Here is a 19,090-nt window from a genome sequence, read left to right as displayed (position 1 = left end):
TTATCAGTCTGGAGATGAGACAGGCCCAGAGCCCTAGATCCTGAACTCTTGCAAAATGTGGATTTGGGCATGTGCTTTGTCTCTCATGCTTTTTTCCACTCCGAGTGGGAGGAGGGGCACATAACTAAAGGCTATTACCGTAGCATTGGTATGTGGGCTGTGTTGGAACTAATTTCCTGTGAGTGAAAGTACATAGCTGGGTAAGCAGAGGTAAGTATTTGGCTTCCCCGCTTTATGGTATTTAAAGGCCCCATAAAGGAATCCTGTCTAGCTTGCTCTGAGAAGCCCTTTCAGATGTCACTATTTGCATTTTCACATCTGCCTGTCAGCTTGTCCTCCGCTGGCCTCTTTTTGTGACTTTATTCAGCTCACAAGATTTTTTCCTTAGGAAGTAAGACTATTCTGGCTGGATAGCAAAGATATGTTTGCTATTTAAAGGACAGCTCCCACAGGGGTGTACATTGGTGTACAGCCACTGACTTGAATGGAACTAAGCTGACTTACACCAGCTGAGGATCTGGCCCCAAATGCATCAGCAACTAGGAAGCAGTGTGGCCAAAAACGCACAAGGAATTTTTTAAAAAAGCAGCCCTTAAAATTATACTTCTTTTGCTCACCCTAGTGGTCATATGGCCACGTCCATGAATGAGGTCACTTCTCAGCCAGCTGGATGTTGCTGGCCTATGGAATGCCAACTGTCTCTTTCAATACAGCGCTTTTAAAAGCCTCCCACTTAATTTCTGGTGAAGTATCCTCTTTGCCTTATGTGAGCAGAGTGGGTGGAGTTTTCCTCTGACTTCCCCGACACTTGAACCTGCCTTTTTAATTTGTTTAAACCAAGTAATTAAACTGGAGGGATGTTTTCAATCGGGGCAGGCCATCTCCATCTTAGGGTCAGGGAAAAGACTGGGTTTAGTTGTGCAACTCTAACTGTTTTATTATGTTTTAATAATAAAGGAAGCCCTGAGTGGAAAAGTCTGAACCTAACTTTGCCATGGAGTTCTCGGCTGCAGGGAGAGGCCAGCAGCTTACCCTTCCCTGCTGCTATAAAATTGACACCCCCTAGAGACTGACAGGCTGGCTAGTTTCAGAGGCCTTAAGGAGGAGAGTCTTGGTAGCTAAGGCATTGGATGGCCTTTGAGGATCTTGTATTCAGTTCCTGCTTCTGCCTCACTTTCTCTGCGTGGCCACAGACGAGTAACAGAGAGCCTGATTTTTTGAGAGGTGCTGAGCACCAGAAGCTCCAATTAATGTTTGGTGAGAGCGACGGGTGCTTGGCAACTCTGAAGAGCAGACCATGTGGCTGCGTGCCTCAGTTTCCCCCTCTATTCAATGGGGATAATCCTGACCGGCCTGGGGGTTGTGAGGCTTGCTTCCTTAATGTGAGAAGCGCTGCAACGCTAAGAAGGAAGGCATGTGGGAAGCACAAAGTATTATCTGTAGTGATTCAATTCAGCGGATGAGTTGTGATATGAGTTGAGGTGTTGATTTGATCCTTCTCAAACACCGTGCTACATCTGTTTGGAAATGTACCATGCTAGTGGCTGGTCCATAGAGAGGACAATAGCCTACTATTGCCAAAAGAGTTACTCCTTTTGCTCCATTGAGAGAAGTCTGTGTGCACTGGTGCTGAGGGTCTCTGGTTCAGTCCCCACCGATGAACCGTGGTTGGGTAATGTTCTCATGGGTCCAACCACAATGCCTGACCCCCACGCTGACCCACTGGCTTTCCTACACCTTTCAGATTGACAAATACCTCTATCACATGCGGCTCTCCGATGAAACGCTCCAAGAGGTGTCTGAGCGCTTCCGAAAGGAGATGGAGAAGGGTCTCGGAGCGGACACCAACCCCACAGCGTCAGTGAAAATGTTGCCCTCGTTTGTGAGATCAACCCCAGATGGGACAGGTAAAGTGCTGCAAAGAATCGCTTGTTCTGCATACAGTGTGGGTGGGGGTGGAGGAATGAGCTCTTCTGTTCCTTATTTGTTCCTCTCTACACCCTTTTCCCGATTGTTTTGTCCTCCTGTTGTGTTTGAATTGGAGAATGAAGGGCTCAGTTCTTCTCCAACCTGCCCTGGTGGTGTAATTCTCTTGACTTGAAGAGAGTTGCTCCTAACTCACACTGGGGTTGCAAGCTGAGAATGCCTCTTCTTGCAGGACAGAAACAGTCCTGGGTAGAACACAAGGGGCTGGTAGTGCCAGCAGGCTAACTGACCTCAGAGTGACCATGGAAAAACCTTAGTTCCCCATAATACACACGCACAGTCAAGCCTTTTAACTGAACGCTTCCTGCCAGCCACTATCATAGAATCATAGAATATCAGGGTTGGAAGGGACCTCAGGAGGAGTCCAACCCCCTGCTCAAAGGAGGACCAATCCCCAGACAGATTTTTACCCCAGTTCCCTAAATGGTCCCCTCAAGGATTGAACTCATAACCTTGGGATTAGCAGTCCAATGCTCAAAGCACTGAGTTATCCCTCCCCCAAAAAAGACAGATTTCTAAGATCTTGGTGAATCACTATCCTAGCATAGGAGTGCCCAGAAAGTGCTCAGCTATTACAACGATGGGTGCTGATATAAGAGCCTAGATAGATGCAACAAACTCCTCCCATGGCTAACAGCTTTGTTCTCCCAGATCTGCTAGCCGTGGCAGCTTATTACTCTCTTTCCGATTGTTGTGATCTCCATGCAATCACCAGATTACCTTTAAAACTGATTTGCTGATGTAACATCTGTCTAAAGCATTCAGGATCAGGAATAAATAAATCAGCTGGGGTTGAGGTCCTGAGAGATGTTAGAAAACGTGCTGCTCACCGCCCGGCAAGGAAAATTATGGGATTTGTGAGTGAGGAGCAAACTAGTCTTTTGGCTAGGAGACTTGGTATTGGATCCTTGCGTGCTGGGACAGGATCTGGATGTCTTTCAGCAACGTTCCAAATGCCCCTTATGTATGCCGGAGTTGCCGAGATGCAAGGTTCTGCTGTGCACTGAGTGGTTCACAAATACCCGACAGATTGAAGGACAACGGCTGGGATCCTGGGCGAAGACTGTTCATCCCAATTCCAGGCTCTCCACTAGACAGAGGAAAAACCACCTGGCAAGCATTTTTTTTTTGACTACATCAGTTTGATGTCAGTGTAGATGCAGTAGATTTATCTTGGTGAAATTGGTTTAATAGGAGAATTAGGCCCATGACCACCTTAAAAATAAGAATAATACCGAGCTGTTACTCAGAGCTTTTCATCAGTAGATCTCAAAGCACTTTACAAAGGAGGTCAGTATCATTATTCCCATTTTACAGATGGGGGAAAAATGAGGTATAGAGAGGGGAATGTGGCTTGCCCAAGGTCACCCAGCAGTCTAGTGGAAGAGTCAGGAGCAGAACCCAGATATCCTGAGTCCCAATCCAGAGCTCTGTCCACTAGGATACATTGCCTCCGTTTGCAGGCTTGGTCCCCTAAACTGTAAAGTACTGAGGGCCTTCTACTTTTGAAAGCCTGTGCGGTGTAGGAAGCACTCAGCACCCTGCAGGATCTGGCCATAGCTTTGTACCGTAATTGTTCAGATAAAAATCAAAGGCATTTCTCATCTGATTAAACTTTGATACAAACACAAGGAAACTGCAGATCAAAAGATAAGATACAGGGAGCATATTGCTGTTAAACTCAAAGTTCTCCAGGGCAGGGCAGGGGACTGGGTCTTACAGGTGCATGGCTAGTCTTTGATCTTGGTTGGGGCTGTTGGGTGCTAACCTACAATAATAGTGACAGCAGTGCTGATGAGCAGAGCGTGTTTGTTAGTAAATATCAGAGGGGTAGTCCTGTTAGTCTGTATCCACAAAAACGAGGAGTCTGGACTCCTCATTGTTTTTGTTAGTAAAGTTTCTAGATAAATGACTGTAGGGAAACCGGGTGTAGGATTTGATTGTTCCTTTAAAGAGAGCGCTGAGAGGCTTAGGTTAGGGAGAAAAGAAGGATTTCTGGTTTAAAGTCAATTACGTGCAGAGGGTGACATGGAATGGATACACGAGAAGGAAATTTGGCAATGGTTTCCCGCAGTTGCTGACATCCCTCCAGCAGAGCTGAACATTGGGGAGCCCTAAGGTAGCCAGGTGGCTGGGGTGTGAAGTAACTCTGTTGATTAGACAGATCCTGCACAGTACAGGAGACATGATGGCTGAGATGCTGGCAGCAGCTGGTGTCTTAATGACACTGGTTCTCCCAACCTTGCTGCTCTGGGAGAGCTGAACCAGCGGCAGCTGTGCAGGCAAAGGGGTGGGGAATGGGTCTGCGACTGCTGAGACAGGAGATCAGCTGCAGCTGGGTGAGCTTGGGGTATATAGAGGATCTGGAAGACTATGGGGCAAATTCCACTCTGACTTCACTGGACCTGTATTTGTGTGTGTCCCAGAGTGGCTCTTTGGCCCAAAGAGCGTGGTGACCTCACTGGCACCACTATAAAGATTTTTGAATAGAAACGACCAACCTGGGACCAGGTGGCCAGCATCCAGGAGAGGGAAAGGGAGGAGGAACTGAGCCATAGAAGAAGGCACCTGTCTCCATTTCTCCTCCCATCTCCAGCTGCTCTGCTGCTGCTTTGAGTTCCCCCCTCCCCGCTGCTTCTGTCTGTGGTCCTGTCTACTGTAGTGTAGCACAGCTACGATGCTGTTATGTCCTAGCATGTATGGAAGGGTTTGTTCCATCGCTGTGACTCATCCACCTTTCTGAGCAGCGTTGCAGGCATCTGGCAAGCCCAGCTGAGCCCCGGAGCGTCTATGTCTTTGGGTTACAGTCTCATGAGAACAGCTCCTGTGACTTTGGTGTCACTGACACCGAGCTGTCATAGGGTGTGTCTGCAGCAGTGAGTCTCAGAGTCCGGGTCTACAGACTCACGGGACTGGCGCCACAATGCTCAGAACAGCAGTGTAGACACTGTGGCTTGGGCTGTGAAGTTCACCCTCATCCCCGGGCTTCAGAGCCCGAGCTCCAGCCTGAGCCCGAATGTCTACGTAGCTGTTTTTAGTGCCATAGACCCGAGCTCTGAGATTTGCTGCCGTGGGTTTCTGCTAGCCATATCAATGTACTCGTACGGACCCTATGCCAAATCCCATCCGGAACTGGTCTCTGGTTTCGCTAGCCTTCCTAGTAACTGCAGTGTCAAAGGAATCTTGGTGCTTTTCCTGGAGCTGCTGCATCTTCTGCTTTTTAAACAGTAAAGCTCTAAACTTTACCCTGGGTGCTATGTAATGTTTCATCCAACGATGCATAGTGACTTGCCAGTCTACTGCTGCTCCTATGCCTTTGGGCAAAGATTCAGCAGAGGGATTTCTCTCAGGGGAACTATATCTTTTGCAGGGAGAGGAGTTGTCTGATCATACAGGTTCTTCCATCTCTTAACTGCTCAGCAGGGGTGAATATTATTTTTTTGGTTAGATTCAGTTTGTTCCTGTGGTTGAGATCCCATAGCCTAAAAAGGATCTGAGAGTTAGGCAGCCTGAACGTCTTAGAGCCTGATTCTCCTCTCGCTCCGTCGGCTCCAGGGAGTTACTCCTGTTGCCGTCAGCCTAAGTGAGAGCAGAATCTGGCCCTTGCTGTCAGCTTAGCGCTGCTGCTGCACGTGTCCAAACTGAGAGCTCGGTTCAAATCGATCACTAATACCGAGTCGCCGAATTGTTGTGTCACTAAGGGACAAATCCCATCATAAACTTCTTAACAAACTTTCCCCACTCCATTTGCTCTTTTTCTTTGGTGATTGATGCTCACGTGTTTTGTCCTGTTTAAATATTAATCTGGGCGGGGTAGGGTGGGGATATATTTCCATCATAGGTTCTGCTCTGGGTCTTGTGGGTAAGGCCGTGGCCTAGGGTTCGTGAAAGCTGGGCTCAATTCCTTGTTCTGAGGATGTGGGCTAGTCCGTTGGCATTTCTAAGCCATGGTTCCCTGTAAAATGGGGATACCTCCCTCCCTTACAGGGGTGATGTGAAGATGGGATGTTGAATGTGCAGTGCTCAGCTACTACAGTGATTGGGGCTGTATAAGCGTCTAGATGGAATTGTTTGGTTGTCTAATACTTAACATGAGTGCCCCTTCCACACTTTAGAAGCAATTGTAATCCACTCAGTCTTGCTCGGAAGCAGCCAGATGTTACAAATTTAAGGCCCTATGGGAGTTGATGGTACTCATTGCACAGCACCTCTTCAGGATGAGTTGAGGGCTGTTAGTATCTTGCAGGATCAGGTTCCCAAATACATTGGCACCTACTCAAGTGAGATGCTGTTGGACAGTGAAAAAGAGCGCAATTCTCAGTTTGTTACAACATATTGTAATGGGCAGCAGAGTCTCCGGAGTCTTAGCTTAGAGGGAATTGGTGTTAGGGCTAAAGGAGGCTTCCCCTATAGACAAAGACCAATAGTAGTTCTTTTATATAGCATTCTCCATCTGTAGATCTCAAAGCGTGTTACAAAGGCGAGGAAGCATCATTAACCCCACTTCACAGATGAGGAAACTGAGGCATGTGGCAGATCCTGGCAGTGGCAGATCCTGAACTAGAGCCCCTGTATCCTGACTCAGTCCAACACCCTATTCACTAGGCTGCAATCTCCCCATATGTAATATAGCAAAGATGAGGCGACTGACCTTGTAATCTCAGCTCTGTGTTTCTCTCATTGTTCAAGCTGGATCTTTCTTAAAGGAAATCCTTACTGCTCCTTTTGGTCACCGGGCACTCTTGCCACCTATTTTCTGCTTTGAATACCATATGCTGAAATATGGGGCTTTTGAGATGGGTCAGCTGCATCTGAACAAGCAGCTGTTCTCTGTACCCAGATGGAGAACGTTATAAGCAGGCTTCTGCCACTCATACTGCCTGTTTGCCACATGAGGGGTTAATTGAGACACTGATAACAACGTGCTGCAATAGAGAAAATGAATCGAAGGCAAATCCAGTGACACATTTTATGGAAAGTGAAGTCTGATCTAAATATGTCTCTCTGCTTTGTGCAATAGACATTGGGTTTCCCCCCCAGCACTTGAAAGTGTGGGTGGCATTTGTCCATTTCCTTCTTCCCCGTCTCTCTCTGTTTGCTGGCCTGAAATAGAGGAAGCATTAGTCAGGAGGGTGCAGTGTTATAGTTGCATAACCATTTTATGCCACACCTTCTTTACTAAGTGAAATGGCTCTTGGAAGCTATGAACATGCAGCTTGCTCTCAGCAATGCTGAATCTCTTCTGTTCTCACTAGTCCAACTCCAGTGACTTCAGTAGCGTTTCTCCTGACTTGCACCGCAAAGTAAGCGAGAGGAGACCCAATTCCTGTGTCCTCTTGCTTAGGCCCTGAGCAAACACCAGTCCTGCTGGAAAGAATGGTATGTTCAGTTACCAGGTTTTAATCTCTAGAGGCTCGGTTTGTTTTCTCAATAGGGTAGGCAGTTCGTATCCCTTGCCAGCTGATTGTTTTACTTCCCCTTGAAATCTGTGGTAGCCAGGTTACTGGAATATTTTGCTCCTTTGCTTTGCCCTATGGGATGGAATTCTGAAATGTCTCTTTCATTCTGAAGATGTAATTTCTTCTTAATGTTACATCCTTCCCCATGTTACCATAGACAGATACGCCATTTCATATACACATCAGTGTAATACCCACATAGGAGTTAGACTAACACAATACAGTATGCAATGGAATGCCTGAATCCCCAAGCAGATCAGTGTACTTAGAATGGGATTTTGAAAGAAACCTAAGGGAGTTAGATACCTAAATCTCATTGAAATTCAGGGGACTTTAGGTACCTTGAGGCCTGATTTTTATTTATTTATTTCCCCCCCCCCCTTCCCCCAAGTGCTGAGCACACATAACTGAAGTAAATGGGAGAACTGTGTGATTGCCCCACCTGGAAAAGCCAGGTCACACCACGTGTGAAGGACTTTAAATATATTATACTGTAGTTTATAGAGAATGTCCGATCTGCATGAAACTTCAGCTCTGGTATCGTACTGTACTCAGTACTGATAGAACCGAACAAAGTAGTTCCCATCTGATGATAGGTTTTTATTTTAATTGTCAGGTTAAACTGCTTAAACTTACTGGGCCTGATTCTGAACTGACTGTTTACCCTGGGGTTACTCCATATGTTTACACTGACATGAAAGCAATATTAGGCTACTTCTGTAACCTAATTTGGCACAGGTGCGTTGAAGTTTAGAATGCTTACCCTTTTTTTCAGGCTGGTTCTTTTCCTAGAATGATCTAAACTTTATGGAATAATTGCAGCAATATGTTTAGTTGGTGGATCCACAACAATGAGATTGTAACAGGCACAGAAAAGTCATTGAAAAAGCTGTGTTGTGTGTCCCCACCTCCCTCCCCCCTTTGTTTCCATGTTGGACAAAGTCTGGAGTGGCTCCAATTTCTCTCTCTCTCTCTTTTTTTTTTTTTTAAGCTGACTAGATTGAATATTCCAGATCACTTCAACAAACCTGCGTGTGAATCAGTGGAGTCTTAGTCTGCACAGTCATGGAATTCTAAAGTTCTGTACAAGGGGTACGGTGGGGAGAATGGAGTGAAAACAAATGTTAAAAGTAAATTTTAAAGCTAAGCAAAAACATCCATTTCCCGAGCTGCTGTCCCAGCACCTGTTTACTCAGGTCAGGTCGAGGATGGTGTAAACCACAGGATTTCAGTCCCCTTTTTGTTCGGGGCTTCAGTTTTATTTTTTCAAGCTAACACAAGCATGGGTCATGTCATGTAAGATCTTTGGGGCAGGGACTCTTTCTCGCTATGGGTATGTCTATGCTGCAGTCAGAGGTGTAATTGTATCACATGTAGGTGTACTCTCGCTAGCTTTAATCTAGCTAACTGCAGCCTTGGTGATCTTCACCTAAAACTTAAGTTGTCCTAGCTATGTTGCTCAGGTCTGTGAAAAATTTCACGCCCCAATAACATAAGAACATAAGAACGGCCGTACCGGGTCAGACCAAAGGTCCAGCTAGCCCAGTATCCTGTCTACCGACAGTGGTCAATGCCAGGTGCCCAAGAGGAAGTGGACCAACAGGCAATGATCAAGTGATCTCTCTCCTGCCATCCATCTTCATCCTCTGACAAACAGAGGGTAGGGACACCATTCTTTACCCATCCTGGCTAATATCCATTAATGGACTTAACCACCATGAATTTATCCAGTTCTCTTTTAAACTCTGTTATAGTCCTAGCCTTCACAACCTCCTCAGGTAAGGAGTTGCACAAGTTGACTGTGTGCTGCGTGAAGAAGAACTTCCTTTTATTTGTTTTAAACCTGCTGCCTATTAATTTCATTTCATGACCCCTAGTTCTTGTATTATGGGAATAAGTAAATAACTTTTCCTTATCCACTTTCTCCACATCATTCATGATTTTATATGCCTCTATCATATCCCCCCTTAGTCTCCTCTTTTCCAAGATGAAGAGTCCTAGCCTCTTTAATCTCTCTTCATATGGGACCCATTCCAAACCCCTAATCATTTTAGTTGCCCTTCTCTGAACCTTTTCTAGTGCCAGTATATCTTTTTTGAGATGAGGAGACCACATCTGTACGTAGTAGTCGAGATGTGGGCGTACCATCGATTTATATAAGGACAATAATATATTCTCAGTCTTATTCTCTCTACCCTTTTTAATGATCCCTAACATCCTGTTTGCTTTTTTGACCGCCTCTGCACACTGCGCGGACATCTTCAGAGAACTATCCACGATGACTCCAAGATCTTTTTCCTGACTTGTTGTAGCTAAATTAGCCCCCATCATATTGTATGTAGAGTTAGGGTTATTTTTTCCAATGTGCATTACTTTACATTTATCCACATTAAATTTCATTTGCCATTTTGTTGCCCAATTACTTAGTTTTGTGAGATCTTTTTGAAGTTCATCACAGTCTGCTTTGGTCTTAACTGTCTTGAGCAGTTTAGTATCATCTGCAAACTTTGCCACCTCACAGTTTATCCCTTTCTCCAGATCATTTATAAATAAGTTGAATAGGATTGGTCCGAGGACTGACCCTTGGGGAACACCACTAGTTACCCCTCTCCATTCTGAGAATTTACCATTAATTCCTACCCTTTGTTCCCGGTCTTTTAACCAGTTCTCAGTCCATGAAAGGACCTTCCCTTTTATCCCATGACAACTTACTTTACTTAAGAGCCTTTGGTGAGGGACCTTGTCAAAGGCTTTCTGGAAATCTAAGTACACTATGTCCACTGGATTCCCCCTTGTCCACATGTTTGTTGACCCCTTCAAAGAACTCTAATAGATGAGTAAGACACGATTTCCCTTTACAGAAACCATATTGACTGTTGCTCAACAGTTTGTGTTTCTATGTGTCTGACAATTTTATTCTTAACTATTGTTTCGACTAATTTGCCCGGTACAGACGTTAGACTTACCGGTCTGTAATTGCCAGGATCACCTCTAGAGCCCTTTTTAAATATTGGCGTTACACATTGGGTACAGAAGCCGATTTAAAGGACAGGTTACAAACCTTAGTTAATAGTTCCGCAACTTCACATTTGAGTTCTTTCAGAACTCTTGGGTGAATGCCATCTGGTCCCGGTGACTTGTTAATGTTAAGTTTATCAATTAATTCCAAAACCTCCTCTAGTGACACTTCAGTCTTTGACAGTTCCTCGGATTTGTCACCTACAAAAGCCGGCTCAGGTTTGGGAATCTCCCTAACATCCTCAGCCGTGAAGACTGAAGCAAAGAATCCATTTAGTTTCTCCGCAATGACTTTATCGTCTTTAAGCGCTCCTTTTGTATCTTGATCATCAAGGGGCCCCACTGGTTGTTTAGCAGGCTTCCTGCTTCTGATATACTTAAAAAACATTTTGTTATTACCTTTGGAGTTTTTGGCTAGCCGTTCTTCAAACTCCTCTTTGGCTTTTCTTATTACATTCTTGCACTTAATTTGGCAGCGTTTATGCTCCTTTCTATTTGCCTCACTAGGATTTGACTTCCACTTTTTAAAGGAAGTCTTGTTATCTCTCACTGCTTCTTTTACATGGTTGTTAAGCCATGCTGGCTCTTTTTAGTTCTTTTACTGTGTTTCTTAATTTGGGGTATACATTGAAGTTGGGCTTCTATTATGGTGTCTTTAAAAAGCGCCCATGCAGCTTGCAGGGATTTCACTTTAGTCACTGTACTTTTTAACTTCTGTTTAACTAACCCCCTCATTTTTGCATAGTTCCCCCTTTTGAAATTAAATGCCACAGTGTTGGGCTGTTGAGATGTTCTTCCCCCCACAGGGATGTTGAATGCTATTATATTATGGTCACTATTTCCAAGCGGTCCTGCTATAGTTATCTCTTGGACCAGCTCCTGCGCTCCACTCAGAACTAAATCTAGAGTTGCCTCTCCCCTTGTGGGTTCCCATACCAGCTGCTCCATGAAGCAGTCATTTAAAGTATCGAGAAATTTTATCTCTGCATTTCATCCTGAAGTGAAAGTTCCCAGTCAATATGGGGATAATTGAAATCCCCCACTATTATTGGGTTCTTAATTTTGATAGCCTCTCGAAATGCTAAGGGAAATTAATCATCACTGTCCTGGTCAGGTGGTCTATAATAGATCCCTAATGTTATATTCTTATTAGAGCATGAAATTTCTATCCATAGAGATTCTATGGAACATGTGGATTCACTTAAGATTTTTACTTCATTTGATTCTACATTTTCTTTCACATATAGTGCCACTCCCCCCCCCCCCCCTGCACGACCTGTTCTGTCCTTCCGATATATTTTGTACACGGTCGTTAGGTTGACTTAACCCCCCGTGGTGTAGATGCAGCTAGGCCGACAGAAAGAAGGTAGGAAACATCAATACTACAGTATTAGCAGCACAGCTGCAGCCACATAGCTGTGCTGCTGTAGTGTAGACAAGCTTCAGCTACCAATAGCAGTGAGGCTGGGGCAGCACAGACTGGATGCCTGAAGAATGACCCAATGTCCCAGGCAGGCTTGTACAGCCCATGCTGCCGCAGCGTCACTGCTGTTGGCTTTCAGCTAGCGACTGCAAGTACCAGCTCAGGTATATCTCCACGTGCTGCCGTCACACCTCTGATTGCAGTGTAGACATACCCTGAGCGTCTACATCATTTAGCATAATGGGCCCACAATCCCCATCGGGGCCTCCACGCGCTACCATAATGCAAAGAATACTATTTAATTGGCATCTCCAATCATAGTTGGATTTTGCTCTTAGTAAAAACATCCTGCCAAAAAAGACTCTTTCCTACCCCTAAAAAACAACCCCCCCCCAACCCAGAACACTTTTCTCTCCCCCCAAAACTCTGAGAGTCGGTCTGGATGACCAGTCCCATCCATCGGACGCTTTATAACACCTTAACATTAAACCGGATCCAAAAAGCCCCAGAGGTGGCTCTTCTGTTGCTGCTGCTAGTATGTCTTGCAATCCTGTGCTGGTATCAACTATAATTACTGTGTCTCAGTGTCTCTTATGGCAACAGGGATTGAGTTGCTCCCTGGATGGAAGCTATTTTGGTAAGACCGTGTGACCTGGATACTTAGCTGCTGTTGGTGTGCAAGGTGCAGTATGGGATTTAGAGGAAATTCTGGTCTGTGCAACTATAGACTTTTACAATCGAAAGGCTCGATCCTGCCAGATTATGAGCACCTCCCACAAGGGGCTTGTGGTAAGATGAGGCCCTGAAACATAAACCCTTGTATCAGGGGCCCGGTATGAGGCCTAAGGCCTGAACTAAAGTAATGGTCAAGACTTCGTTAACATAAAGCAAAGTTAAACGGTGAGCCAGAGGTAGGCCCTGCTGACAGATGCTGGCAAAGAAAGGGTTGATGTTGCAAAAATGCACATAACTAAAAGGTATTGGACACTAGAGATATAAACATATGCCAGGATGATATCAGAACACTCGGATACTTGCACATTCCACACAGGTAACAAAGAACAGGCGGACCTACCCTAAAGACAGGGGCAAAAGGGTAATATGATAGAGTTGTTTTTGTTCGAACCAACGTGTGCAAGGTGAGAGGCGGCACCTTACTACGTAGAGGGGTTGTACCTCAATACGTCAGGAGTAATGTGTAACTTGTTTGTACCTGTGTATAAGAATGCACCCTTGAGGAGTTGCCTTTGTCTGGCCTAGGGAGCAGTGGAAAGTCCCACACTGACTGAGCCGGTCCATTGTGAGGGAGCACATATGTACTAGGAGAACTGTAGACATCTGATCCGGGAAGCTAGAGACTGTGTTTCATTTGGCAATAAACCTAGGGTTACCATATTTTAATTTAAAAAAAGGATACTCCACGGGGCCTTGGCCCCGCCCCAACTCTGCTCCTGCCCCAACTCCACCCCTTCCCCACCCCTTCTCCAAAGTCCCCGCCCCAACTCTGCCCCCTCCCCTGAATGCTCCTCCCCCTACCCCTCCCCTGCTTCCCGCGAATCAAATGTTCACGGGAAGCCTGAAACAGGGAGGCAGCAGGTAAGCTGGGGTTGGGGCAGGGCGCGGCGTGGCCCAGTCCGGCCCCAACGGCTCCTTCTCGCGGTCGGCTGGCCTAGGCCAAGAGGCTCTGGCCCCGGCGTCTCCCTCCCGGCTCGGCTCGGGCCCCGGCTGAGCACTGCCGGCCCCAGCAGCCCCCGCCGAGCACCGCCGGCCCCAGCGGCTCTGGCCCCCGGCCGAGCACCGCTGGCCACTCCCTCCCTATTTTCCTGGACATGTCTGGCTTTTTGGGATTTCCTCCCGGCTGGGGATTTGAGGCCCAAAAAGCCGGACATGTCCGGGAAAATCTGGACGTATGGTAACTCTAAATAAAACTGGCCGGGTGCCTTCGTACCTTATGGTCTATGGTCATTGGGGGTTCTCTCGGGGTCTACTGTGTCAGCGATCTGCAGAGCCGGGGCAGCAGACAGAGGGAACACACGCATGCAGCCGACTGTTATCAATACCGAACAGAGCAGAGCACCACACCGGTGACGTCTGACAACGGGCGTTGAAAATACTTAGAGCCTGACAGCTTTTAAATGTCCCTTCAGGTGTTTTGCACCAGTCACTTGAGAAGAGAGGGTGGTTAGTGCTTTTGGAAATGAAACAAAGGCCTTCTCTGTAATTGGGATTAGCCAGTCTTGAACACAGTGCAGATCCTGGCTTTCCCTACAGGTTGTCTTGGTGAAGTTACACCAGTTGCTGCCCATTGGTGGTTGAGTCCTAGATATAGACAAGGGCTGTCTTGGTGACTGTTGCAAGAACCAGAGAAACTAACAAGCTTGCTGGGGGGGCCTCCATTTTAGCCACCTGACTCTGTTAGTTTTCAGACCCTCTTACCTTGATGCAAGGGTGATCTAAGCTACCTGACCTGCAAATTGGGTATCTCAAGGAGAGAAGCAGTGGTACCTAGTTGGGGTTTTATGGCTGTAGAATGGACGTTGTGATTCTTGAGTTCAAATCCTAGCTATGCCCCTGAATTGTTGTGGCCTTGTGCAAGTCCCAGAAGATGTCTCTCTCTGCCACAGTTTCCTTACCTGTGAAATGGGGATGAAGATAAATCTACCTTGCAGACGGGCTGAGAGTCTTTGTTTATGTTTAAAAATTGCTTTGATATCTGGATGAAAGACATTTGTGCTATGCCAAGCTTTGTTGTCACGGACACTCACCCTACCTAAAATTAAAGTGGCTACTTTTTATTTTTAAAAATAAATCTCACGGCACCTATCCCAAGCTCAAGATTTTCATGGAAGCAGATGCCTGTCGTATGCAGATGTTGGAGCAGAACACAATGTGATTAGCATGGTATAAAGGCAGAATAGAACATTTCGCATACAGTTCCCTGCTCTAGGGTGTTCAAAGGCATTGGGTTATTGTTAGAGAAGGCACAAGCTGTGATCTGGGTCCCAGGTTGAAACAGCACATAGTTCTCTGCTGCTCGGCTCGGGTGTGGAGGCATTGTTTGAATCCTTATAAAGATGGGTTGGTTGGGGACTGTCCCATGCTTGCTAAATAATGACCTAATCAGCTTGGCATCTCCTCCTTATAACATGAGTGTAAGTAATTAGGGTGTAACCAGAGTGTCACAGTCTGGGCAAAGCTTTCGCTTCCTAGCTTGCTGAGGAGGATAAAAAGGGATTGACAGGAGGGTGCCCTTGAGAATCGGCACCTGTTTCTCCCTCCTTTCCTTGGTGACCAGCCACCTTCCCCGCAAGGCCTGCCAGCCCCAGGAGTGAGATCCAACTCCAATCTCTCACAAGGGAGTGCACAGCCACTGCCTCAAACCCCGGTGTCCCACACGGCATCTCACCACCCTTACCGCTAAGCGATTGAGCTGGCTCAAGTTTAAACTCTCTTCATTGTGGCAGCTTGGGATCGCTTGTGGAAGGATGATTTAGACGAGATTTTAAAAGAAATTATCCTCTGAGATCTGATCTTGGCTAGTTATTAGTTTCCCAGGAGTGCAAGATATTTTAAACAGGAGATTGGGGCTGGGGTCGGGGGAGAAGAGGCAGCTTTACAGAAATGAGCAATTGTTTCAGCTCAGATTTCCCCCACACACACACACACCCACTCCAAGTTTTTGCAAAGTCAACCCCATAATCGTTCCAGCCAAGCTATCGTTACTGCTGAATGCCCTTCAGATTCGGACAGCAAGCTGTCTTTGCTGCAGAAGACCTCACGGAAGACACTAACTGGCCCAGTGTCATTGGAATACTAATTAACTACATTTTTTTTGTTTCAACTGTAGCCCCTTTATAAAAGCATCATTGGGTACGTTACAGTCCCTAGGCACTGTAATCTGTCTGGAGTAGCCAGCACAGCAGATTTGGTGTGTTCAGAAATTAAGAGTGCTGATAGCGGGTTTTTTCCCCCTCCCTGCTCCCCCACCCACAGCTCAATATTTAACATAGTAAGCTTGGCGCTTCCACCAGTTAGGCTGGCCATTAAACTTCCTTGTCCCAAACTCAGTGGTGGCCCATCGTGGTGTCTGGGAAAATAAAGTTGAATGCTTTTTTAAAAATAGAATTAGCTACCCATCTCCTCTGGGAGGTGGGTTCAGCTCAGTGACACTTGTTACAGGCTCCCTAAAGCAAATTAATTAAGGGGAGGCCGTACTCCAGAGAAACTGTGTGTTAACCTACGCTCCACGGACCAAGCCAAATCACGCTGTGTTACTTGAGCCTGTCTCGCCTGCGTTTGTGTTTGTAACTCTCCACTAACGGCAACTAAAATAGGCAGATAAACTCGATTCACTTTCCCTCTCTGCTTGTCATGCCGGTAGATTACACTACTTTCAAGTAGTAGATGATTTACGCTGCTTCGCATCCCTCTAATGATGAGGGTTTTGGAGACAGCCTTGAGATTTAGGGTTGTATATCTATCTTCCATTGTTTTCTGCCTCCCCCCTGCATCGCTATAGGATGTGACCAGCTCACAATCTTAGGTTACGTCTACACTTGAAGCTGGGGGGTGTGATTCCCAGCTTGAGCAGACCTGCTCATGCTAGTTTGTCATCGAAGCAGAACGCTAAAAACAGTAGCGTAGCCTAGGGTTACCATATTTCAACAATCAAAAAAGCGGACACGGGGTGCCGCCCTAGCCCCGCCCCCTCCCACTTCCCGCCCCCCTCAGAATCCCCCTACCAGTCCCCCCCCCACCCTAACTGCTCCCAGGACCCCACCCCCTATCTAAGTCTCCCTGCTCCCTGTCCCTTGCCTGCCCCAACTGCTCTCTACACCCCCTTCTCCTGACAGCCCCCCCAGAACCCCCGACCAATCTAACCCACCCTGTTCCCTGTCTGTCCGTCGTCGTCCCGTCCCCCCCCGCCCCCAAGGCCGAGGGAGAGCTGCGAGCTCCACGTGCAGCCAAACACGGTGGTGCTGCTCTGCAGGGGAGGAGGGGGAGGGACTCTGGCTGCTAGAGGCCCCAGTGGCTGCGAGCAGCTTTCAATCAGGCCCAGCCGTCCAATCAGCCGCGCCGCACTCTGCATGAGGGGAAGGGGGAAACCCCGGACATTTCTACCTTATTAGAAATCCCCCCCCGGACAGCCATTTAAAGCTGAAAAAGCCGGACATGTCCGGGGAAACCCGGACGGATGGTAACCCTAGCGTAGCCATGCTAGCGTGGGCTGTGGCAAGTGGTGGCACCTAACCGTGTCGAGTACAAACCCACCTGGAACCTGTGGGGAAGAACCTGACTTCTGCTTTCAGCCTGTCTCTTGCTAACTTTGCTTTATATTAGCAAGGCTTGACCGCTACTTTAGTTCAGGCCTCACACCAGGCCTCTGATACAGGGCCTTATGTCTTAGGCTCTCTTTCTAGTACAGTGCTCTTACTCCCATTTTCCCTGTTGGCCACTGGGCTTTGTGTCGGTTTTAACCTAGCGTAGGTGAGAGGAGAATGGAGTCCTGTATTTACAAAGTTTGCCCAAGTGCGTGGCAATGGTCCTGTGATGTTTCAGGGGCGTCTTTCCATTCTGTCCCTCGGTGATCACTTAATCTCTCCTATTTACACTTCAAAATCCTTCTGTAAGCCTGTGAACTCACCCCTCCAGCGCCTCCTGCTGGTCGTCCATGGGAATTAGCTCTGCCAGCCTTGGAGCGCCCTCTGCAGGCAGTGATCCTCCTCGCCTCTTGGTCCCCATGTCCCTCCCGGACCTGGTGCCCCTTTATCTGGGGGCTGCCTCCTGGCAGTAACCCCTTTCTCTTTGGGTCTCCCCTCCCCAGGGAACCCCCACCCACTAACCCCACCTTTCCTCAGTGTAAGGCTACTGCCAGTCACCATCTAGCTCCACTCCCTGGGGCAGACTGCAGTATAAGCCACTCATCATAGGCAAGGTTGGGTCTGGACCTGTTGCCCCTCTCTGGAACCCAGTGCCTCTCTGGGGCCTTGGACAAGGCCCTGCAGCCTGGGGAGTTGCCAGCCTGGAGCTCCCCAGCCCCTCTGGCCTTTCCCCAGCCTTGCCTCACTCTAGGCACCCTGAGCTTCCCAGCAGCCAGGCCCTTCTCTCTCTACAAGCAGAGAGAGGCTGTTTGGGCTTCTGGCTCGCAGACTCTTATCGGGACCAGCTGGGCCCTTATTGTGGCGTGGCCCCAGCTGTTACTGCCTTCCCCAATCAGTCCAGGCTTTCTTCCCCAGTCTCAGCCCTCTCCCAGGGCTGGCTTTAACCCTTTCTGGGCCGGAGCGGGTGACCACCCCGCTACACCTTCCTTCAAAAAAGTCCTGCTTTGAAACCGGTCCCCTGGGTTTGAATTACTCGGCATGGAGATGGAGGGACTCTCCTGAGGTCACGCAGCAAGGCAGCAGAAGAGTCGGGAACGGCATCTGGTCTCCTGGCTCAGTTCCTCTGCTCTAACTAAGATCCTGTGGCCTCCAGCCTTAAAAACAGCATCACTGTCTGCTCTGTGAACTCAGAAGATCTCATAACTCTCTGTATGAGCTATTTGTGTCACAGGCCACAGTTCCCCGACTACCTTGTGCAACTTGCTCTGGCTAATTGCCTCATCCTCCACCACAGAGCTGCTTGCATTATAGCTCATTGAAGGGGTCCCTGGGTGTCAGATTCTTTCCTGAGGGGGTAATTTTCACCCCCTCCACCCAAAGGGATAGCTGTGTTGAGAGTGGGATTCACTTGTGGCGGGTGGGCACTGGCAGTATGGCTGTCACTCTTTCTTGAGAGCAGTTTTTCAGCTTCAAGTTCCATTCAGGGCCGTGTCAGTGGGGTCTGGCCTGGAGAGATGCTCACTTAGCCCTTTTCCTGACCATGCCTTATTTCTGCGGCGGAGCTGGCTGGCTGCGTCTGCCCAAGCAGGGATTGCAGGATGATTGCACTAAATGGGGAGATTTCAGCAAACCAGTAAAGTGCCAGAAACCACTATTGCTTATTGTTAAAAGCAGCCTAGTACCACTGCCAGCGGTAGCATATCTGGCCCATGTAAATAGGCAGTCATTCCATAGCTTCATTTTAAAGGTGTGTGTGTGTGAATAAGACAGAGGCCTCTAATGGTTTAATGGGATAACATGATTTTAGTCAAAGGAACAGCGTGCCATCGCTGGTAAATAGTATAATGGCTAATGAGGGTCAGGCTGGAGAATCTTGCCTACGT

General features: G+C 47.5%; 1 protein-coding gene across 2 annotated transcripts in view; it reads left to right on the top strand.

The window, feature by feature from the left end:
• Window positions 1-19,090, top strand: part of LOC101943345 (hexokinase-2) — a 62,806-nt gene that overhangs the window by 10,230 nt on the left and 33,486 nt on the right. For both annotated transcript variants that reach the window (XR_010598599.1, XM_005285230.5), the window contains exon 2: window positions 1,745-1,907. Coding sequence is in view for 1 of the 2 variants with exons in the window: in XM_005285230.5 (XP_005285287.2) it covers window positions 1,745-1,907 (163 nt within the window). In the remaining variant the exon portion in view is untranslated. The remainder of the gene's footprint in view (window positions 1-1,744; window positions 1,908-19,090) is intronic.

Source organism: Chrysemys picta, chromosome 2, assembly GCF_011386835.1.
Source record: "Chrysemys picta bellii isolate R12L10 chromosome 2, ASM1138683v2, whole genome shotgun sequence".
NCBI lineage: Eukaryota > Metazoa > Chordata > Testudines > Emydidae > Chrysemys > Chrysemys picta.
The sequence above is the reverse complement of the archived record's forward strand: the minus strand, read 5'-3'. Positions and strand labels throughout refer to the sequence as shown.